General features: G+C 33.1%; 2 protein-coding genes across 2 annotated transcripts in view; both read left to right on the top strand.

Annotated features, from left to right (window-relative positions):
- Positions 1-1,960: 1,960 nt before the first annotated feature.
- The window catches only part of LOC127729014 (tyrosine protein-kinase src-1-like), a 149,587-nt gene continuing 126,225 nt past the window's right edge, over positions 1,961-25,322 (top strand). The window contains exons 1-4 of the mRNA XM_052236587.1: positions 1,961-2,624; positions 4,285-4,377; positions 5,899-6,182; positions 7,564-7,714. Coding sequence (XP_052092547.1) covers positions 1,961-2,624; positions 4,285-4,377; positions 5,899-6,182; positions 7,564-7,714 — 1,192 coding nt within the window. The remainder of the gene's footprint in view (positions 2,625-4,284; positions 4,378-5,898; positions 6,183-7,563; positions 7,715-25,322) is intronic.
- On the top strand, positions 20,554-23,182 carry LOC127730182 (major facilitator superfamily domain-containing protein 4A-like). The gene is made up of 2 exons (XM_052238446.1): positions 20,554-20,833; positions 22,019-23,182. The coding sequence occupies exons 1-2, from the start codon at positions 20,746-20,748 to the stop codon at positions 23,122-23,124; spliced, it is 1,194 nt and encodes a 397-aa protein (XP_052094406.1). The 5' UTR covers positions 20,554-20,745; the 3' UTR covers positions 23,125-23,182.

Raw genomic sequence — 25,322 nt, 5'->3', positions numbered from 1 at the left:
CACTTTTTGCTAAGTATAGTACAATGCACTAGTAGTATATTATCAAGTTTGTTTGATATTATCTAAACTAGACTTAAGTTTTCTGAAAATATTTAGTGTGTGTATATATGCAAGATAAATAAGACTATTTTGTTAATTTTAGATTAGATAAAATGTAGGCATATGATTTCTGCATGAGGAAGACATACTTTACGACCCTTGCAATATTTACTGTAAAAGATAATTTCTCACTTGGTTTAATATTAATATTTCTAACTCACAGGTAAGTCAATAAACTTGAGAACAACTATTTCAAATGCTTTTTGTGATCAATCATGCCACCATCCAAAATATTTTTGATTTTGCTTCACAAAAGTTTGAAAATAGTTAAAATACTTTTATTTGAATTTGAGTTGATAGTATTTAGTTAACTATGAATATGTTGCATATGTATATAGATGTATGTACATGCAGTAATTTATTGTTTGATTGTTATTTCTAACTCTGTTTTGGGATTACTATTGTGTGGTTGCTATGATATGAGGTATTTCCGAACCAACATCTTTGACGGTCCTTTTCTAGCCAGTTTTGAACTTTCTTTGCAATCATTTGGGCGAGAAAAGAAAAAAAAACTAACTCAAGGAAAGCAAAACTTAAAAATTTCAAACAGCCTCGAATTATATTTCGAGTCTAAGACTCGAACAAGCCATGTCTAAGATTAAACATCTCTCGTTTGAGAAAAAATGGCTGAGATTGTTTTTATCAAGCCATCTTTCCGCGGTGTTAGATTCTGAATATTTTACTTAGCCTCTTAAGTGTACCACTTTCTTATGAGTTTTCAATGCGTTTTAGTTCATTTTAACATTGTGCGAATGGAAATAAGATTTGAACAATGCAAAAAAAGGAAAGACAGCAAGTTTCTCAGTCTAGCACTCTCCTGTACGATCCCCCTTTTTGGAGGTGGAGAGTGCAATGTTTACAACACGTACAAAACCACATTCCTTTTCGTTCAAAAGATGACCTGCTGTAACGCAAAATGTACCACCCTATTTGATGTGATGATCCTGTTAACTTTAATTATTTATCTCGAATAGGAAGCAGTCTGGCTGTATAAAACAACCGTTAACAATTTTATCATATTATTAATATTTACATAGAAGTGTTCTCATTTACAATCAAAATGTTGATGTTTTAAACCAGAAGTAGACAAAATAGAGCAGCAATTCATGCTGCCATACAAAAGCTGTGCTAAGGTTTCAATTTGATGACAAAAAAAAAAAAATAGAGGCAATTATGATTTCCTTTCAAATCCATAACCATAAAACCTTTTCTAAAAGTATTATACTGCAATTTGCAAAATTAAGATAATGACACTTTTCCTGTTTTTCTCAAAACTAATTGCTCTTTTAGAAACAAAAAAAAAATAGATAAAATGATTATTTATTACTTCTACATGACGGGTGCCACAATTTGAGCAGGATCTGCTTACCTTTCTGGAGCACCTGAGATCACCCCTTTAGGTGGGGTTCGTGTTGCTCAGTCTTTGGTTCTTTATGTTTTATGTACTGTTGTTTTTCTGTTTGTCTTTTTCTTTTGTATCCATGGCGCTGTCAGTTTATTTTCGACTTATGAGTTTGAATGTCCCTTTCGTATCCTTCGCCTCTCGTCAATGTACATTAGATATATATACTTTCGACTTTAGAGTACCATGGCAGAACAGATGTGTGATCCTTGCTCAAGGGATGAAGTGGAAGCCTGTGCCACGACTTGGTGCACTGACTGTGAAGAAGCGCTGTGTGCCGATTGTACGAGGGCACACCGTCGCAATAAACTGAGCTTATCCCATGTTTTATTAGATACGAAAGAAATCAGCTCATTACCAGCATCTACTATCACAACTCAAACGTTCTGTGATATTCACTGCGACATTCTACTTGATTTTTATTGTCAATCCCACGAAAAGACTTGTTGTCGTTCATGCATGGTAGAAGCACATCGAAACTGTGGCAATGTTATACCTTTGAGTGAAGCTTCCAAAAATATAAAATCCTCCCCTATTATTGAAGAATTGTCCGCAGAAATTGAAAATATAATTAGTACAGTCGACAAATTGTTACAAAATGGAAACGGAAACTTGCGGGAGATTGAAAACCAAGAAAGGGAAATCTTAGATAGTTTATCAAAAACGAAAAAACAAGCAACTGACACTTTCGATAAAGCAGACAAATCTTTGAAGAAAGACCTTGCGAAAGAGAAGAAAGTTATTGAAGAAAAAGTAAAAGCTCAAGATGCAACTATGATACACATACAAAAGGCAACAGAAGTTAGTGACCAGGAACTCAAGTTTGTTGAACGTTTTGCATCAGATGTTCAAGGATATCATCAGCTACGAAAAGTAAAGCAGGATCTCCGTACAAAAGCAGATGAATTAGAAACATCCATTTCTAAGATAACTAAAATGTCAATGAAGTATGACAATGCAACAGATTGGTGTATGAAGTCTCTTGGCAGTGTCAGTGTAGAAGTGGTACCATGTCCTATTGTATATAATTCTTTATACCAGACTTCAAAACCGGAAGTTTCCGCTTCTGCTCCTCCTCCTCCAGTTCGAATGACAAAAGAACAAACAATTTTGGATCATGCGGGTAAAAAGTAAAATAATATTAAGAATAACAAATAAAAAAGGCCATTTCCGTTAAGAAACTGCATATAGATTGAATAAGATAGCCTAACTTGCTAAGTGATCGATTTTTACTCCCTTTCATTTTGATGCTCCGAAACATTTTATATGTTTGGCTGCTTTCTGACTTCAAGTGTCTATTACGATGGTTCTAGAAACACTTGTCATGTACTGTAAAATTTCGAATTCAGTAAATTAATATGTTTATCATATACTTGTATAAAATATTACTTAAATTTTACAGTTCAATAACATTTAAAAATATTAAAAGGCTATGAAAGGATTACTATGTTTATTGACCAGATTCCTAAGAATTTCCTCGGCGGGCTGATAAACGAACCTTTATTGACTGCTTCCGGAATGTTATCACATGCCTTTCCGTTAATGTCCGTGACGTTTATCACATGCAACTTCGTGCATTTTCGGAAATTTGTTAGAAAATGACAACACAGCGCGGAAAACCGCAAGTGATTTAAGACTTTTCACAAAATGATTGAGGAGCAAAAATGAATTAAGATTAATTAGATATAGGAAGATGTGGTATGAGTGCCAATGAGACAACTCTCCATCCAAGTTACAATTTATAAAAGTAAACCATTATAGGTCAAGGTACGGCCTTCAACACGGAGCATTGGCTCACACCGAACAGCAAGCTATAAAGGGCCCCAAAAAATTACTAGTGTAAAACCATTCAAACGGAAAAAACCAACGGTCTAATCTATATAAAAACGAGAAACGAGAAACACGTATGAACTACATAAACAGACGACAACTACTGTTATCAGATTCCTGACTTAGGACAAGTGCGAACATTTGCAGCGGGATTAAACGTTTTAATGGTACCAAACCTTCTCCCATTTCTGAAACAATAGTATAACATCACAACATAGAAAAACACACTATAAAATATCGATTGGAAGGCTTAGCTCAATCAAAAAACGTAAATTAACACACAATGAACGAATAAATTTGACCTGTGACACCTGAATGCAAATACACAGTTAATAAAAAATTACAAGGGATAAATAATTAAAGTCAAAAGTAAATAAACAGGTTTAAACAAAGTTAAAGTATGATATCACTGTGAAATTTCAAACAATTTATAGAAAATCATCACTTTTGAAGAAACCTGCGTCATATTATACACAGGTAAATGAAAATAATTTTGTTGTTAAGTATACTTCTTAGATTAAACATGTTTTGAAAGACATGAATGAGATGCCAGAAATTGTCCTTGACAATTTAAAGGAAAAACTATGCACATGTTTTCGGGGGCAACCATCACAGGAAAGGTGGAAGTATATGATAAAAAGATCATTACATGTCATTTTTCATATCAGACCCTTTATCGGCCCTCGTTCATGATATCAGCCCTCGAACCTGCGGCTCTTGGGCTGATATCACGACCTAGGGCCGATAAAGGGTCTGATATGAAAAATGCCATGTAATAATCTATACATATATGATGTACCAAATCATGTTATCAAAATAACTGTAAAATGTTGAAAGAAAATATTACTTTTTTAAAGGTACCCGAGGAAAAACGACTCAATATTGATAAAACTATAGTTTTTTTGTCATGTTTAAAAAAAAATCTTTAAAATACTTTTTACTTCAATTTCCAGAAGAAAATACTGTAAACGTACTAGAAATACCAGTCGCTTCAATAAGGAAAGGTTTGAAAATTAAAAGTGGACAATTTTCTGACGTGTTTAAAGGTAAGAAGTTTGGTGTACAATGTACTCTTAACTTGAAAAGGGAAGTATATAGTTTAAGTTTATCAGGTAGGGTTTTGTGGTCAGTGGTTTTTTCTTCAATTAAAAAGCCAGCCATGACATAAAATATGTTTCTAGATTCAAGAAATATGTTGCATTAAATATTTGTCACTGTATTTGATATTTGTAATCTTCAAAAAGTACTAATCGTAAGCATACAAAACTTAAAGTATGCAATATGTATTTGAACTTCACTTATCACTAACAACTTGTATACGAAAGCATTTAAAACCATAGAGAACTTATCTAGTACCACAGATACCCTCGCCCGTAGCAACTTAGAGATAATGGTTTGGTTTCTGTAGCAGCATACTGTGAAATGTTTTACTATAGTTCAGATGTAAGCGTATATGCATACAATTTTTCTGTATACTCTCAAATATTCTTTGGTGCCTAATGTTATGCCATTTTATATAAATATGATAAAATAGTGGAGCGCAATTGTGACCATAGATACAGATGACCTGAATATTGTCTTTTTCTTATTTTAATTCGAGTAAGGTGCTCGCATGAATGCTGATGTTTAGAAAACGTGAAATAAAACAAACTGCAAATATTTATTTTAATTTTGAAAGGAATTTAAAATAAAATTCATATACTACAGAAATTCACGTTAAATTTTTTAAAGTGGTGGTAAAAATTCTTTTGTGTAGTTGTCTAAAGCATTCTATTTAAATTTCAATCAATTTCAAAAACGTAATTCTCCATTCATCATCCAGAAACCACAAACAATCCTAGGTAAAATGCTTCTGTTTAGTGGTCCAAAACATTCCATTAAATATCAAACAACTTCAAAAAGTCATTCTACATTTATCATCCAGAAACCACCAAATATTTAATTTTTCGAACAAATCAAGAACCATAACTCGGGAATGACTAAAATGAAAACGACAAAAATCAAACAGAATATTTTTAGTGGTCCAAAACATTCCATTAGAATATCAATCAATTTGAAAAAGAGTTTCTTAATTTATTATCAAGAAACCAAATGTTTTTTCCAACAACAAGAACCATTCTTCAAAAAGACGAAAATTGAACTCGACCTGACCTCAGTGGTCCAACACGTTCCATTAAAATTTCAACCGATTTCAAAAAGGGATACTCCATTTATTATCCGGAAACAAACAAAAACTTAATTTTTCAAAAACAAGTATCATTGATAACTTTTGGACGATAAAAGTGAATCGACGAAAATTAACATCTCTTTAGTGGTCCAAAACATTCCATTAAAATTTCAATGAATTTCAAAAAGCTGTTCTCTATTTATCATATGGAAACCAAAAGTGTGACGGACGGATGGATAGACGGACAGACGAACATGATAATTCCTATATACCCCCAAATCTGTCGAGTTTATGGATAGTGACAATATTTCCTTACTATGCAAAGCAAATTAAATGCCTCCAGTTTGCACTATTTCATATATATTCTCTGTTAAATGGATTTTTCTTCTTTTTTTCAAAGGTACATGGGCGTCTGTAAAAGTAGGACGATCTAAAGAGGTTGTCGTAAAAGAAGCAAAGGACAACGAAGCAGCCCTTACACACTTAAAATCACAGATCAACATCCTAGCTACATGTAACCATACAAACATAATCACTCTTTATGGAATTTGTGTAGGACCTCCCGTTTCCATGGTGATGGAATTTATGACGCAAGGAAACTTATCGCAGTTTCTAGGGAAAATGGATAGACAGTCACACTATATATCAGAAAGACTCGAAGAACTGGCCTCTATTGCAGTGCAGGTAATTTATCAACCTTTAAAAATGTAAACTTGGCTCCATGCATTTGAACTAAATATTTATCAATTTAACTACTTCAGTGAATCATAGTTTGTACTCATATAATCTTCATCTTTGGCACCCCGAATTGTCATTATAGCTTCAAATTATAAAGTAATATATGTCCGATTGTCGTATTTGTCGACGGTGTTTGTCTTTTGTGTTTTCTAGTGTATCTTGCCTTCAGCCAGTTCAATTTTATTTACATATTTCTTTACACATGCATTGTTATGCGTATTGAAGACATTTTGCAATAAAATGCATAATCAGTAATTGGTGCATGCAAATTTACTCAAAACATTAATTCAATATAACAATGAGGTTAAAGATGAAGAAAGTGCTGTTGTAAAAGTTTTGTTTAGCAGGTGTTTTTATGGACAACAGTAATTTCAAACTGCTCTTTGAGAATGAAACAAATCAGCAAAATCAGTATATAAATGTTGCTAGATTCAAGATATAATTACAATGATAATTAATAAATTTGAAAACGTTAAATTGACCAAAACCTTCAGGTTTTAATGGGTCAGAACCTCAATTAATATGCGTATATGCTATGATCTTTCTTAACGTAAAATACATACATTGTTGCACGAAGTCATACATGTGTTATACTTTATATTAAACATAACTGATAAACATGTAATAAAACAGCTTATTAATAACAAATAATATTTCTTGATGAAATAATTATCAGAAGTTAAAGAAATTTATATACACAAAATAAAAATACTTTGAGTTACAAATGAAATGCAAAATTCATACATAGCTCCTTTACCTTAAAAATGAATTTAAAGAGAAATGGGTGGGAGGTTGTTGTTTTTTTTTGAAGAAATGAACAAACAAAGAGTTTAAACGGCAGAATAAGTCAAAAACAATTTTTAAGTTCAAATAAAGAGGCAGAACGACTTTATAAATGACACCACAAAGTTCAACATAGCATAAAGACACTCTCAGGAAAACAATGGTAGAAAATATAATTTCAATGAATGTCCTAGAGAAAAGTAAATAAACTGATAACGATGCCAAAGGCTTCGTTTTGTGCAATCCATCTCAAACGCAACGTAAACGGTGTTTACGGTTAAAACAATTAACAGATTCGACCAATACTTTGAATCAATCAGATATGTTTTCGTTGAAAATCAAACCCTTTACGATAAATGATTAACTATATAAATAAAAATCACTCGACATATGTAGTTATTTACATCTTATCCCAGAGATATGATGTATAAATACCGAACGTCTAACCTTTGAAAAAAGTGCGATGTATTCTCATCTTGTTTTTCTATATAGTTTCAGTGCGTATTAGATTTCTACCTAAGATCTTATACTTTTTTGGTTGCAGGTGTGTAACGGGATGGAATATCTTAATTCTAAAAGAATTGTCCATACAGATCTGTCTGCAAAAAACGTCTTGATCGCTGATGGAATAATAGCTAAAATCACTGGCTTTGGAATGGCCAAAATTCTAATCAATGGAGATACATTCAAAATGGGTATTTGTTTTATATCGTTTAATGTTCACGAAGTGTTGTTTTCTTATCAAAACCATTCATTTAAGGAAAAAAGGCGTAATGTTTTATCCCCGAATTTATTGATTATAAAACCCCCAAGGGTAACTGGGGAAATAGAAATATGGTTACTTGGGTCTTCTTCCAAACCTTTCCAAAGTGGAGCGTACATTTGGCTGTGTGGGGTGTACAAGTACGCAGCCATGTTCATTCAGAATTTGGACGTTAAATCCGATGCCTCATGTAAACAGAGTGCCACGCTTCAATGAATTGATTATAAAAAATCTTCATAATCGACTCCAGATTTTTGTCATCGTTTTCTTCAAAAATAGGTTTGACTCCCTAGTTCAATAAAATGATATTTTCTAACTTTCTGATTTGGTCAGATTCTCGGAATCATTTGCACTCGCTATGCAAATGAATGCTTTTCATTAGATAATAAAACGGGTTTAGTTTAGTTTTAGAATGATGTTTGTGTTGCTCAGTCTTTAGTCATGGATGTTAACCATGAATATCTTCCGTGAGGATTGAAAACGGTAGGAATAATGTAAACAATTTTTAATACAACGATATATATGCATTTTTCCCTTTTTTTGTTTAGATGCAGCATTTCCTGTACCTATTAAATGGACAGCACCAGAAGTTCTTCTTGACAAAACAATATCCATAATGTCTGACGTCTGGTCATTTGGAATATTAATGGTTGAAATAATAATGCTTGGACAGGAACCATACCCTGGTAGGTGAACATTAAACTTTTGTTTAAGTCATTTAACTAAATATCATTTGTGTAGTAAAAAAAGTATAGATCAAATTATAATTTACAAAGCTATGTGTCATAGCTCCTTTCATCTTCGCTAGCCAAGGGTTACGATCCACTTCCCTCCTCTCCACCCTTGGCAGATTAAGCCAACATTTGTGATAACAATGTTGCGCCATCTATCGGTAGATTAAAGTCACGCCTATTCCGAATGCATTATTCTTGACCAATGGTAGCACTTGAACTCTTCAATTTGGAGGTAAAAACACGGAAGCGTCTAGATTCTACACACTTGGTAAAGCAGGAAACGAAAATATACGTTGACATTCATGCATTTGTGCAAGAAACATACAAGGAACTTCTATTAGTTGATTAAAAACATTCAAATTGTCACTAAATATAGTCGAATGTTTAGGGATGTAAAGACTTGTTGCACAATAAGCACGTGGCAATTGTTTACATTCACTTTCTACATTTACACGTGATCATGTTATAGGCGCTTTTTGATTGGATGCAGCGAGTTTCGACTGCAACCAATGAAAATCATTACCTTGTGTCTCCGAAATTCTATCTCAATCCGCCAAGGGTGGAGAGGAGGGAAGTGGATCGTAACCCTTGGCTAGCGAAGATGAGCTCCTTTGCTTGTAGAAAGATTTCAAAACAAAATTTCGGCTCATTGCATAGCCTTTTTTGTTTATTTTGACAGGAATTAAGAAACAAGACCTTATTCCTATGATGAAATCTGGTTATCGACACCCTCAACCTGAAGATTGTTCAGATTTGATTTACGATATTTTACTTCGCTGTTGGAATGAGGATCCTAACGAGAGACCAACATTTGATTTTCTTTACAATTTCTTCGATACAGTAGAAGTAGTCAATGATGACGATATGGGAAACGACGATGTAATGTCAATCGCCAGTAACGAAGAGGAAAATGTACCAAGCAGCTTTGGCGATTTACATGAAGACATACTTCCTACACAACGTAGCAAAAGTAAGAAAAAACAACAACAGAAAGACAAGGAAAAATGCACTATATCATAAAGATACTTATGGACAATCATTGTACTTTGTAATTCAATGAGAAACAAAAAAAAAACGGTTACATGAAGCACTAGAACATATATAATATGTATAAGAACACATTTCGCATTCATGGTAACAAGACACCTTTTTGATTTGTCAATATACCATAATACTTATATACTAGTATTATAAAACAAATGATACATTGAAGTTTATTGACTGTTCGGTCATCACTACTATAAAGATTTTCATTGACATTAATAAAGTGAAAATATATTAATGAAGCAATTCAAATCATAAGACCAAAAAAAAAAAAACAGACAATGCCATGGCCAAATATAAAATGACAAGACAAACAACAAGAGCAAAATATTACACAGAAAACATAACTTTCAGCAACACATACCTAACCAAAACTAATATATATATATTTATTGGGGATGACTGTCCTGTCCGCAAACGGCACTAACAGTGGTTAAGACCCAGTGGTAGTTAAAACAAATTACATACGAGAGTAATTTCCGTGTGCAACATTTGTTTTTTGAAAATATTTCATCAAATACTAATGAGCTCAAACCAACTGAAAGTATAAAAGATATAACGGAGCACACAAATAAATCCAAAATCTGCTAAACAGAACATACAATACCAACAATGAAAATAATACTTTATCAATTTCGAGCGTCCGAATGGCTTTTCTGTATTTAACTTCATCAGAAACACTCAACTCCAAACAATTGAAAACCAGGAATGCATAAATACGTATAAAGGTTAGGAGCTATATGATATATTACAATTAGCCAAACTCATCTGAGGTCAAAATGCCGGAAGGGGGGGGGGGGGGGTTAAGTTTATTTCCTAGAAATTTCATAATTTATCAACAGGGAATTATAGAAAAATATGCTACAAACCATGACAGTACCGAAGCACCAACTACTGCGCTGATAATACAATCGCAGACTTACACAGTCCAACACCAGCGGTTTTTAACCCACTGCTGGTAAATAAACAAAAAGTTGCTGCCGAAACTTGCCAAAAAAATAAAATAAAATAACCACACTTCTGTATAAGACATAGACCAAAAATTCCATGCTAAATGAGTATATGAAAACAAACAAAAAATGAAAATAGGCTGATTTGGTAAAGACAAAAGGACAAAGATGTGATCAACGTACTAGCAAATGTATTATAATCTTTAAGGCCATTTTAATCTTACCGTCATCTAAGTCTGAACCTTAAAACGTTTACAGATAAAGTTATTTTTCAGATAAAATCAGTAATGTTCGAAATTGTGCTTGCAGTCAATTTAGGACTATTCAGTAGTTTTTCAGACAATTCAGGTCTTTGTTGATTTGTACAGGTAAATAACAACTACTGAATAGTTTGAAAAAAGACCGAACGGATCTTAATTGACTGCAAAGGATGCGCTTTAACAGTACTGGGTTTATTGCAATGGGTATGTCTAAAATTAATAGAAAGACTGAACGTCATATGACTTATTAATTTATTGTTAACATTTTAAAGATCAAAATGCTCGTTTGAGTTCGAATTGATTAACTAGTGACTACATGATTTGTCAAACCAAAGATTATTGCCTGGAAGATCTGAAAATCTCTTACAAGTGTCAACTCCACATGATTGCGTTTCAGAACAAGCATCAAGTCATTCATTGAAAGGTAAATGTATAATATGTAGGTATTCTATGTTCAGTGGGTATAATAAAGTTTAAAGTTTCGTCAAAAAGGAAGCGACAATATAACAGACCTGAAAATCAGCTTTCAATAGAACTCAACGTCATAAAATTCTAAAAACTAGTAAATCTATTAGGAAGAGATACATCAAGGTAACAAACAGACACAGAAACTGAGAAATCGCATGAGATCCAAAAGGAGCGAGACCAGTTGCGTCGTCAGGGTAATCGTCTCCTGCCATACATGCATCACCCGCCATGCGAATTCACACTCAGTAGACATTAGACAATCGGGAATAGGACAACATCGGTTAAATTACAGATCAGACGACTTTACTGTAATCAAAAGATCTAAGACGCAAAAGCATACCGACACACCGTATCGGTCAACCAATTCGTTATGGTAACCGTAAAACGTATGTAGGGTCGATTTCAGTCGTTCTTCCTCATAACTCTGTTGATGTTCGGTTGTTGTGTAAGGATCACATCCCTGTTGTCCGTATAGGGTACACATGCACGAGCTTAGTTTTAACTGAGATATGCAAATACGATACGTTTGTCATAGATTTCAGTATGAAGACATCGAGTTAACATCGAGGAAAAGATCAAAAGACTTGTACTTTCGGAAGTATCCTTGATTTCAAGTTCACTTGGATATATGTGATGGAAGTACTCAATGAAATGTGGGTAATTGAGTAACAGAATATCATCAATATATCTGAAAGTGAAATTAAAGAACTTGGCAAGATGCTTTTTCTTTTTGTCTTTGAGAAGGTTCTGTATGAGTTCAAACTTAAAAATTAAGTAAGGTCTTGTATAATAAATAAAAACAAACAATGAATCTCATTGTTGAAGGCCATATAGTGACCTATAGTGGCTTACATCCAAGGCATTTGGATTTTAGTGGATAGTTGTCACATTGACATTCATATTAAATCTCCGTTCTTGTATATGAAATCGATTGCATTGCGCATCAACAAGATTGGAAAACTAATTATATAAAACATCATCAGACAAACAGTACGTACACAAGTAATCAGAAATCGGCTATGCTAAATTTTACACATAAGGGGTACAGCAACGAAACGTGAATCTAAAAATTGTTAGAATGTTAGTTAGTATGGTCAAGCAAGATGTAACAGACAACAGGTAAATGATGGTTAGTAAGATCATGGTGTTGAGTTTATCTAAACTGTAAGGTATGCCTTGACATAGACACAACATTTTCTAATTATAAATTTACTGTAACTAGATCAATATTTATACTATATCATGTAGTCAAAGGCTGTTAGTTTGGTTTAATCAGATTGACACGAAAGAAGAGAAGTTTAAAAATAAAACTGCACCTTTGTCATTACGATTTGCATGATAAATGTGAATCTGAATTGTATTGTATCAGCACATGTATTGATAATAATGACAAAACTAGCAAGCCTATAAACAAACTAATGACGTACATACTTGAATGGTTTCACAGTTCAGTCTTGCATACACATACGACGTATTGGAAACTATCTAAGTGCTTGTAAATTCAGTGGCAAACATGGCTACATCACAGTTTGTAAAGTGATGCCTTAGGAATTGGAACACCAAATCCCAAATGTATAAACATAGCTTAAAACTGTAACTTTGAGAACTTTTGCCATAAGATTAAAGAGAAAGATTTTCTGGACAATCATGTTGCTGATGGTCAGTACAATTCGGTGATGTTAGAATTGAGAAAGACGGGATTGTGGCTACGACAATTTGAATGATGCTATGCATATTTTCAGATATAAATAATTTCCTGTTGGTATTTTATGTAAAATAATTTGAAAAACCTTTTAACCTTATTATTCTTTTGATATACACAAAATTAAGTATAACTTTCTTAGTTTAGCCCTGCCAGAAACACAAATACAGGAAAATTGTCCATACTTTTTTCAGTTCACTTCTTTCATAAATTCATATCTAATGACCCTTATTGTATACTCATTTGCAATCTTTTGCACCGTCATGAATAGTATATCCATATGTCTTCAGATTATGAAATAGTTATATTATATTCATTTATTCATTGAGACGTCCTTTGTATAACCGTTAACGTTTAACATTACAGGTATGTACAAATGTATAAAGGAATGGCTTATGCCTAAGAGTAAGTCATTTATTCCTCTCCATTACGAATTTTATATTTCAATGGAGATATGAAAAACATTGTAACCTTTTGTCTGAGATAAAAGCAAAAAAAACCTTCATGTCATCATAACATATATTTTAGTTATCCGTTTTGAGTCTGAACAACCAGATTTCCAAAAATATGTCTATTAAATGGATATTTCACCTAAATGAACATGTGAAAGGTTACACTATCAACTTGATTAAGTGATCTCCTAGCAGTATGTAATGGATGAAAAGGTTTGATGGTAAATTACAATTAACAAAATTGAGTTTTGTGTTGCTGAAAAGCAACGTCCACTGGTATAGGTAATTGATGTGTATTATGGCAACTGGTTTTTATCTTTCAAAAAGAAAAAAATAAATTGAGTATTGACAAAGTGGACCTTAGATGGAAAAGGCTTATATTTTCGGTCCAATTCTATCCACATAGCTTTTCATGAGTGAAGCTACTTTTACTTCATTGGGTTTCAATATGGGTCTGAGCATTCCCGATGAAGGTAAATCAAGAGAAGCTCTTCGGACGCATACAATTTATAAAAAAGTCATTTTCATTTTAAAGGTATTCAACTACAGACAAAAAATCAGCAACTACCTACCTGCAATTGATTGCGTCATTTTTATTCATCGTCTAATATGTGTAGTGTATTACAGACCCCGTTCACACTTGGACATTTAAATCGATTTAAACTAGATCAGTTCACTTTAGATCGATTTAAGCCCAATGTGAACGCTTTAAAACGATCTTGAATCGGTCTAAACTAAAACACCAAAAGAGGTAGTTTAGTCTGAATCGATCTAAAGTGAACCGATCTAACTTTAAATATGAACGCACATATCGATCTAAACTAGTACGATTGAATCAAAAATAATTTGTGCGCATGTATGGCGGCAAAATTACACGTGTAGTTTATTACAAAATGGACGACAAACATAAAAGGGCTGAAAATTAACGAAAACCATACGAATAACAGTATCAGCATTTGAACTTTTAATTCAAGTTGAACAATTACTTCATCATTTTTTTTTTTGCAAGCGGGTGTATCAGCACAATAATTTGATTAAATAATTCTATTTATACATAGTGTTTACAACTACACGGGTAATTAGGTCAGATCGATTGCATTTGTACTTGTAATGTGATCGCAGTTGTTCAGACTAGACTGATAGAGATCGTTGGGATTAAAGATAATGTGAACGGTAACTGGTTTTGTTTAGATCGATTCAAAAAATGCTAGTGTGAACGGGGTCTATAATTCACCCGAACGTCCTTTACGTGAATGTAAGAAGTGTTAAATATTCGGTATTCGTTATGGATGGCTATGCATAAAACATCTCTTGCACTGCTTTGGCCGACCACCACACGACTGTCATCATGTGAATTTAATCTTAAACAAGAAATGATAAAGGAGTATTCATTATAATAAAATTGAGAATAGAAATGGGGAATGTGTCAAAGAGAAAACAACCCGACCATAGAGCAGACAACAGCCGAAGGCCACCAATGGGTCTACAATGCAGCGAGAAACTCCCGCACCCGGAGGCGTCCTTCAGCTGGCCCCTAAACAAATATGTATACTAGTTCAGTGATAATGGACGTCATATTATAAACCAAGATTGGCGCATTCGATAGAAATGGTCAGGGTGTGCTGTTTTTGTCTACTCAAACGAATATACAATATTTAACAGATTATATACTATTAGGGACATCAGCTCGCCTGGACAGTAGAGAAAAGCATTCATTTATGTCATTACAAATACTTTTGTTCGGGTATTCAAACTAAATGTCATTAGCCGCTAACTCGTCATAACATTAACAATACACACTCTACAAAAGAAATAAGTTCTGTTACTAAGCAATTCAAGTATGCAAAATCTTAAATTCTATCATTGTTACAAGAATGAATACATCAATTACAATATCAACTCAAGTGGGTGGGTGGGTGTGTCAGGAATGACCACACTGGACTGTCCGAAAGGCAATATTCTTCCAGCCTGATTAAGCTCGTGATATATTCAATTAGTGAGTAGACCTTGGTCACGTGATTAATGTCAAAACAGATACACGTGTTTATAACGTTTAGAAATACAAATCGTAACTGTACTGTATCAGCACATGTATTAATAACAGTGACAAAGCTAATTGACTGGCTAATGACATATATACCCGAATGAAACAGCTTCAATGTTCGAACCCGAATTTTTCACAGTTCATTCTTGCATAGAAATGGGAAGTAAGTGTATTTAGATAAAGTGGTGAACATGGCTACATTAAAGTTTGTGACGTGATGCCTTATTAAAAATTGTGAAATAGTGAATGGATAGACAGGGCAACACTAATCCCACCAGAAACCGGGGTTGGTGCAATGTGCTCCGGAAGAGTAATGAGATCCTGCTCCACATATGGCAACCGTCATGGTCTGATGGCAAGTACACATTCGGAAATATCAGAATGTAGGAAAGGAAGACTGGATTTTTGCTACGACAATTAGAATGAAGCTATTTTTTTTAAAGATATAAATTCATTGATGTTGGTATTTTATGCAAACTCAGTTGAAATATATTTTAAAGTTTATTGTTTAATTTTTTGCAATATACCAAAAAAAATTAAGTATAACTTTCAAAATTTTTCGAACTGTAACCCTGCCAGAGAAATAATATTAAGGAAATTGTCCATGCTTCTTTCTGTTTTCTTTTTTAACCATTCATATAAAATTACCTTTATTGTATACGTATTTGCAATTTATTGCACCATCAGTGTATATAAAGTGCGAATCCAGTTAGTTCATTTTCACTGTTGCATGCGAGTATGTCTATTGTAGAATAAAGGATGATGGAAAAAACTACGTTTGTTTACTTTTTGAAAATACAAAATAAGAGATTTGAATGTATGTTTTAACAGAATTTCATTAGAATATAACTTTTTAATGTATAATAACAGGATTAAAGTCCAAAAAAGTGTTATTTAAGCAGCAGAATCCATAATATTGATTACTGAATGCGATTCATTTTAACTATAGATGCGATGAATTATCACTGTAAGTGCAATCATTTCTGATGTGGAATTTTTGGAAGTGCGATGAATTTTCATTGTCGTTTTATATGATTATTCGACATACAACAACTGAAAATAGTTTTTAAATGACTTTAATATTGATGATATTTACAATTTGAAATGCATGCTAGTCGTAGATGCTTACTTGAATATACACGGATATAACCACGTTCATATCATGAATATTCAAATATTATTGGTGAATTTGCTATTAGCTTGTCATGGATCCAAAAATTTACTGGAGCAGAACATCCATGAATATAACGTTTTTCTACGACGAATTTTCTTTGAAAAGTTTTATAACTCGCTTAAAAAAGCTTTGAACATTTGTCACGCCGTGTCATACATATTTCTACCGTATTGATAGGCTTTTGCACAACGAACAGTACAAGAATGTACAACGAACGGTACTAAAGAAAGAAAACAAACTACAAAGAGAATGAATCGTACAGTGTAAAAATTCTGAGGTCAGTTTTTCCAGTAAATGTCTTCAAATAAAATTAAACCAACGGGTTTCTCATTCGTATTATGTATTTCAACAACAACAACAAAGCACAAAATATACGATCGCATTTAGTGAAAGAGCCAACCAACTATGCCATATTTGTAGTTTAATCAAGTTTGAGTTACACATAGTGTTTGTTTCGCGATGTTTACAAGTAATTCACAGACCTGTCTATTTAAAATAGTCACATGGTGTTCATGAAATATAAATGATCTACAATGCTGCCAGGAGCAGTAAACTTTGTAATCATAAACATTGAATACTTAACTGAACAGTTAGTCCATTAGTCTTTGGTGTAAATATAAGAACGGTATATCTACCAACATTGCTTTGCGATGTAGCGATTAACGTCAGGAATCAACTGTACGGCGGTTATACCCCGTGGTATAGAACCATTTAAACATGTAACAATAAACTGTTTTTAATATTTCTTTGTATACTCAAATTTGCGTATTGGTTTATTTGTAACACCGACTTATAAGAAATTCAAGCATATTTAAGGTGACTCGACTGTTGCTCGAACTTTCTTTACTGTATACAATTTATACGCAATGGCATGATAAATATCAATTATCCAGTCATCCAAGCGTCAATTGTTTGTGCAAGATGAAAACGTTTCCACTCTTTAAATCGTGAAATGAAGATCGTTTTGTGAATGCTCTTTGTTATCTCAAATGCATCAATTAGAGCTATGGAGTTTAAAGGTTTGGTTGGCTTGCTTGCTTAGTTTGTATAAACGTTTGCTCAATCTTAATTACAATGCTTAGGCAACATTTACACAATCAAGGCCAACCACACCTTTTAACTACAAGCATTAGGAAATTAGCTCTAATGACGTTGAATTTATTAGGCGATGTAGATTTAGACCGAAACAGAAACTTTGCTTTTCTGGTGACGTGGATTGGCTTTACTGTCCAAGATATTTGTATTTAATGATGACGTGTCATAGGAAAGAATAAATTTGATCCTACATTTAGATCAGGACAAATAGAATTGACTATATTAGCAATAAATACCATGTTTAAGGAATTTATTGATATATTACCTCAGACTTTCACTCACTAAGTATGCATATATAATCAATCCTTCTGACTTCATAAATTTTGTTAGAGAGTCGGCTGAATTAAGACTTTATATAATGAAAATTAATTAATTTCCTTCTGTGAAAATGCATCGCAAATACAATAGAAATGAATCGCCCTACAGTGAAAATGAAAGTCTAATATCCATATTCGAGAGTAAACATGAATCGCATAACGAAAACAGCATAGTGGAATTTGATTCAATATCAACAAGCTGAATAACAAAACCTGTTTTAAGTTAAACAACATTAATAATTATGTTACAAGGTACATTTTTCTGCAAATGAAACTTAACTGCTACTGTAGGCGCGATGAGAACCCGGCCACATCTCATACCTATATCATGAATTTATAAAAACTGTACACATTATATTTTATTTTCTTATTTTTTTCAAAAATCCTAAATTTGTCGTCTGTTTATTTATCATTCTTCATCAAAAATTCATCACGAATACAGTAAAAATGACATTTGAGGATTCGCACATTACATACACTGACCATCATGAATATTACAACCATATTACTTCAGATGATGAAATGGTCATACAACATTCATTTATTCATAGAGACGTCTTAAGTATAACCTTAGACAACGATATATATCTGGTAAAACGTTTTTAAAGTTTAACATTTCAGGTACGTAAAACTTTTTTAATCGCGGTCTCCATTACGAATTTTAATTTCAACGGAAATATAAAGTTCATTGTAGAATATTGTCTTAAACCAATGTAACCAAAACTTCATGTCATCATAACAAATATATGTATATATCTATTTTGAGTATAAAAGGAAAATAGAGTATAAACGACACCAGAAGTCTCAAAGTATGTCTAATCGATATTTTCATTTCACCTAAATGTACATGTAATAGGTTAAACTATCAACGTCAACATCCATGGGTACCGGTAATTGATGTGTGTTATGGCATCGGATTTTTGCTCTTCAAAGAGTAAAATGACATTTAGAGTACAAAGTTGACTTTCGACTCTATGGAATTTCCTATAATTTTTTGGTCCAACTTAAGTCATAAATCTATTCATGAGTTCATGTACATCATTGCCTTTCAATATGAGTCGAGGCGTTCCAGATAAAGGTAAATCTAGAAAAGCGCTTCAGACTTATACAATTTATAAAATGTTATTTTCATTTTTGAGGCATTTAGTAAGACAAAACTTCAGCGACTATCTACCTGTGGTAGATTGCGTCATCTTCATTCATCGTGTGATATTTGATTGTGTTAAAAACAATTACCTTAACAAAAGGGGGGGGTCTAACAATGTCAATGTCAGAAGTGTTTGTGATTGAATAGTATTCGGTATGGATGGCTTCACACAAACCACATCTTTTTTACGACTTGACCGATCAACACACGATTGCCATCATTTCAATTTAATCTCAAAACTAGAAATGATACAGGAGCATTCATTATAAACCAAGATTGGTGCCTTCAATAGAAATGAGCAGAATGTGATGTCATATCTTGTCCTATGGATTTTTAATGAAATCTTTCCATTATAATGAAAAGATGATGAGTTATTTTTGACAAGAGAGATGTGTTGAAACCAACCGACTGATATGGAAACATGTTATTAAACGATGATATGAGTATAAAATTGTTTACACTAATATCGCACTAGTTTTAGTTACATTCACAATCATCTTGTAAACAAGCAGTCAAAATACCATTGTTGCACGATACGTCATTCTGTCATCTGTATTTCAGGATTGATTGATTAATTGATACGATCATTGATTGATTGATTAATTGATGGTTGTTTGACGCTGTGTCAGAACACATGGGCTTTATATGGTACTGCAGGAATAATTTTGTTTGTAACACGAAAGTAGGTGCAAGACCCGTCAATTCGATGAAAAATAACAAATTTACATAAGTATGACCATTTAGTTTACGTTTTCTCTCTGTATAATGATGTCTGTTTGATAACGTTAACTTACTTTCAAATATCATACACAGCTCTGTTCACTGTAGGAACAAACATTTGATGCAAAGATGACGATTTGTCCAGATTCAGCTTTAAATCTCTACGGAAAACTGAAGAACGACAAAGCCTACAGACAAACCTTTACAATGTTTGCGTGCTCCTGTTTTATTTTTCTTGTCTTGGTGAGTAACAATTACATACATATATAATGGTAAAATGAAACTGAATCAAGAATGTTTTACTCTTAAACTAGTATTATTAAATCAAAATAAAAATGTAAATAGAAAAACTGTAGCCTATTGATCAGAACCTTTTCAGGGCGTCTTTTGTTCCGTAAACTCTCTACTCGCAAGCCGAGACCAGTAATTTATATTCAGATATTATTATTACATATGATTCTGCTCAAATATAGTTTGTGTTTTCTTCTTATCTGCACAAAACATTTGCAAAATTTTCCGTACTCAGAATTGTATATTTCAATCAACCTGCCACTCCGAGTGTATACATCATAGTTTTATTATGTAAAATAAATTGCAAAGACTTTATGATAAACCTCGATGGAATGATACTTTATTTCTATAAAATTTATATATGCAGGGTTGGAATCTTGGACTTGGAGGGCCGACTCTTTTAGACCTTCAAATTATAGCAAACTGTTCACTAGAACAAGCCTCTCTGTTCTTTACAGCTATCTCATGTGGATATTTAGTTTCATCTCTTGTTATTGGAGTCACTTTTGACAGATTTGATAAATTTTTGCATATTGTTTTCGGAAATGTCGGCATCACAATCGTTATGGCTGCCATACCATGGTGCAAATATTATGAACTCATGTTCACAATGCATGTTCTAAAAGGATTTATGTGTGGATTTTCAGATGGAGGTATGTACAATTCAGCTTTCAACAAATCAGGTTTGCCATGTTTAATCTATAACTTCCTGTCGTAAGTATATTCATGACCTTCAGGTGACCTTGACCTCATACAGGTCTCTTAAGGTTCACATATGTCATTTTTGGGAACAGTTTTGTCTAGGTAATAATTGTTTATCTTTTGACATATACTTTTGATATTTGACACATGGAGGAATCACTAATTCTTCAAGACGATGTGTTATTGAAGATTACCTTTGTACTTGATCTTTGACCTAAATGTAACAAAATGCTATGTTAATACCTTTCTATCGCAGTATGGTTTTTTTTTCACGGGGAAGATATTCCGGACATTCATATCATCTTGAAAACTGCTTAGATCCCCGTTACTGAACCATGAATATTCTTAATTGATAAGGTCCTTTACAGTGCCTTAAAGGTGTTGACCCTGGGGGTTGTACCCTACTCTTTAATTGTAAATGTTTTCTATCAAAAACTATTCGGATCCCCCCAATGGAGGGTACGGCTCCGCTTCCTTATATTCTAACTTGTAATATATTTCGAAAACATTTAAGATCGCCATCCATTAATTAACCATGTATATTTATCATGGCAACATTCTTTCAGTACTGGAATGTGTTGTGCCTTTCATTTACCGGACTAACTTTTACTGATGACGCGGAGACATATGCTGCAGTCTACTATAGAACCATTCTAACCAGTTTATAATAACTCATCATAGATACTAGGATTAAAATTTGTATGCCGGACGCACGGTTCGTCTACAAAAGACTCATCAGTGACGTTTGAATAAAAATAATTAAAAAGGCCAAATAAAGTTCGAAGTCGAAGAGCATTGAAGGCCCACAATTTTAAGTTTATAATTTATCTGTTTTTTTTTCTTTTCCTTTTGAAAAAGAACGGGTTGTTAGCGAACCACTTTGGTCATATTTGACGAAGGGCCAGATCCACAAATAGTTTGGTTGGATTTGTTGAAGTAACATGTAATTTTATAGATAAAATTAGAAAAACCCCAGACATTTTTGGTTAATAGATATTGGTTGTTTGACACATAAAGTGTCGAATAATGGAAAATTGCCCACACAAGAATTATAACTAATGACGTTTTTCCTTTGAAATGGTTTAACTGAGCAACATAACAATGTGTAAGGAATGCTATTTGTTTTATTTTTACAGTTGCTTCTACCCTTTTGATTCACCTTCTTGGTCAAGACTGCAGAAGATATATACAGATTCTTCATTTTTTCTTCACAGTTGGAGGAATGCTATCACCGCTAGCCACTGCTCCTTTCTTAAATCAGTTTGAAGGATCGGATATAATAAAAAACGTGTCGTATGATGGGATATTTAATGTAACAACTTTGCTTTACAACAATAGTAACGCACCCACGGTTCAAAATTCACATGACCTTTCAATTTTACGAAATACTAGCGAGAGTTCACTAACAACGGAAATTTATAAACCATTCTTAATTTCTGCAGGATTAAGTTTTCTGTCAGTTGTTCCATTTTTTGTCATGTACTTTACATTTGATAAGCAACTGACGGAAACAAAACAAAAAAAGGAATCAAAAGTAGACAAAAACTGTGAACTTCCAATATTGCTCCGTATCCCAGCTTTATTGATAATAGCCTTATGTTCATCAGTTTACACAGCACTTGAGGATTCGTTTGCCAGTTTTTTGGCGACGTTTGCTGTAAAGCAGTATCAATGGGGAAAATCTGTAGCTTCATATGCTACATCACTTTACTGGGCTTCATTTTCAGGTGGTAGTCTTATCGGAATATTTATAGCGCCATTATTTGATTTGTCTAAATTCTTGACTTTCTACAGTTTGATGATAGTTTCATCATTTACCGTGCTCTTGTTGACTACTTTATATGGACTTGATGGTGGCATTTGGGCATCTGCTGCCATATGTGGATTCTTTATGTCGGTTTTCTTCCCATTGTTTTTCGCATGGGCAGAAGAGGATTTCCTTCATGTTTCTGCTCGAGTTACGGCTTTGATAATGATATCAGGAAGCAGTGGGGTAATAATCAACCCGGTAATTCTTGGGCAGTTTATGGAAGTATCACCTGTTTGGTTCTGTTACATCTTACTAGGAGAAAGTATTGTATTGTTCCTACTTTTTTGCGTTGGCACTCTCCTATCAAAGAAAACAAGAAGATTTCGAATGTTGTCAAAACTTGAAATTCGTGTGGACAGAAACGGGGAAATATATGAAAACGAAAATTCAGATGTAAAACTCGACAAAAATATTGAAATAACAAAATTCTGAACAAAATTTTTTTTTTATCACGTGTTAGATTAATTCAAATAAAATAATTCATCAAAGATACCAGGCTTATAATTGTTTTACGTCAGAACCGTTTTGTCTACCTAAGACTCATCAGTGGAGCTCTAATTAAAACAGTTGAAAGGCCAAATCAATTACGAAGTTGCATGTAGACCTTTGGAAAGCAAAAGTTCCAAAACGTTGTATCAAATCTGGCTTAGGTCATGTATACCTGAGGGTTTCCAATATTTTTTACATTTTCAGAATAGTAAATTTACAGAAAATGACCGTATCAATTACATGTCATGTAAGCACAGATTACTGGGCTTGTGATATTATCATGGACGAAACTTCCACCAGCAGTGACATCAACCTAGTGGTTGTCAAAACTTATCGAGGATACTAGTCTTATAAGTACCTCACGAACATGGGGAGACTTCTTGTTGTTGTTCGGTATCTTCTTCTTCTTTTGGTTAGTTTTACTATTATTCGTATGTTTCTCTGTCCTATATGTTCTCCCATTCATCTGTATTGTAGTCCTGTCATGTAATGTTGTCAATTCAATGTTATATTTTAACATTGCCATAAAAGCGGGAGGTTTGGCTAGCCACAAAACCAGGTTCAACCCACCATTTTTTTCTTAAAATGTCCTGTACCAAGTCAGGAAAATGGACATTGTTATATTATAGTTCGTTTCTGTGTGTGTTACATTTTAATGTTGTGTTTCTGTTGTGTCGTAGTTCTCTTCTTATATTTTATGTGTTTCCCTCAGTTTTAGTTTGTAACCCGGATTTGTTTTTTTCTCAATCGATTTATGAATTTCGAACAGCGGTATACTACTGTTGCCTGTATTAACTTTTATCAATATTCGTGATTTTTTTATTGAGACATTTTAATAGTTAATACTGTCACTCAATAAAAGTCGTAGGACAAAGTAAACTTTATAATTGGAATTAACACTCAAATCCCTTATACAGAAAACATGAGACAAATCTACTACAAGCATATCAAAAATATACTTACCATTCTCAATGAATAGGCTAGGGAAAATTTCCCCTGTATTTGTTTTACTTACATGGTCAAAATCTAAAAGTTGTAAAATTCTTCTGAATTTTCAATAATTTGGAGGCTACATCATATGCTTAAAAACGTTTTAAACAATTTTACATAATTTCTCAAGTAAAAATGTTATTTTTCGTTAAATTTTGCTGTGGAAAATAAATGTTAAAAGCACTATATGTTGTACTTAGTAACACTAGAAAATATTTCCCAAAATTCTAGTTTTACAAAATGTATTTAAAAGTCTTCAAATTTACGATTTAAACAGTCACGTGTATCATTATTAAACGATGTGCTAGCTATAGGCATAATAACAATAACAAAATTAATGTATGAAGTATATATGTAATGCTTGGCTACCCCCTGCCCATATGTAGAATGAACTGGGAGATGGTTGAGCATTCGTTTTAGTGCCTGTCCCAAGACGGTAGCCTGTTATTCAGTGGTTATCGTTGGTTGCTTTCAGTCATTGTTTTGTCATGAATGGGTCCGTTGGTTTTTATGTTTGACTTATTTCACATTTTGTCATGTCTCGACCTTTTATAGCTGAGTATACGTTATGGGGTTTGCTCATTGTTGAAGGCTGTATGGTGACCTATAATTGCTAACATTCGCGTCTATTTGACTCTGTTTGATAGTTGTCTCATTCGCAATCATATCACATCTAAGTAATAGTTGTTTCATTGGCATCATATCTCCTTAATTTCAGTCCTATTAAAAAAGATGAAGAAAGAATATTAAAATATTTTATACGACGATAATAATGTGTTGTGATCCGATAAATACCACTTACAAAAACATAGTTATCGTCTTAAAAAGTGTTTACATTATTTAATACAAGTGGAAAACAATATCAGATAATAAATAGCAACAATAAGTAAAACTAGAGGCTCTCAAGAGCCTGTGTCGCTCACCCGATTCTACTTTGGTTTTGGAAATCATGTTAAAATAGATTAAAATCATAACAGATACCCTAATAATGAGTGAGGCCAAATTTGGTTTAATATTGGCCCTGTAATTTTATAAAAAATCCTGGTGGCCATCTTGAACAGTAAATCAGCAACAAAGTAGCAACACTTCATCAGCACCTCATAGGAAACATTTATGCCATGTTTGGTTTCATTCCATTCAGTGCACCTCTA

This window comes from Mytilus californianus, unplaced genomic scaffold (assembly GCF_021869535.1).
Source record: "Mytilus californianus isolate M0D057914Y unplaced genomic scaffold, xbMytCali1.0.p SCAF_2, whole genome shotgun sequence".
Classification (NCBI taxonomy): domain Eukaryota; kingdom Metazoa; phylum Mollusca; class Bivalvia; order Mytilida; family Mytilidae; genus Mytilus; species Mytilus californianus.
This window is presented reverse-complemented; position numbering and strand designations above follow the sequence as displayed.

Coding starts and splice junctions, on each gene's coding strand:
- LOC127730182 (XM_052238446.1), top strand. CDS start 20,746: ATGGCTGCCATACCATGGTGCAAATATTATGAACTCATGTTCACAATG. Junction 20,834..22,018: donor GTGTGGATTTTCAGATGGAG/GTATGTACAATT, acceptor TTATTTTTACAG/TTGCTTCTACCCTTTTGATT.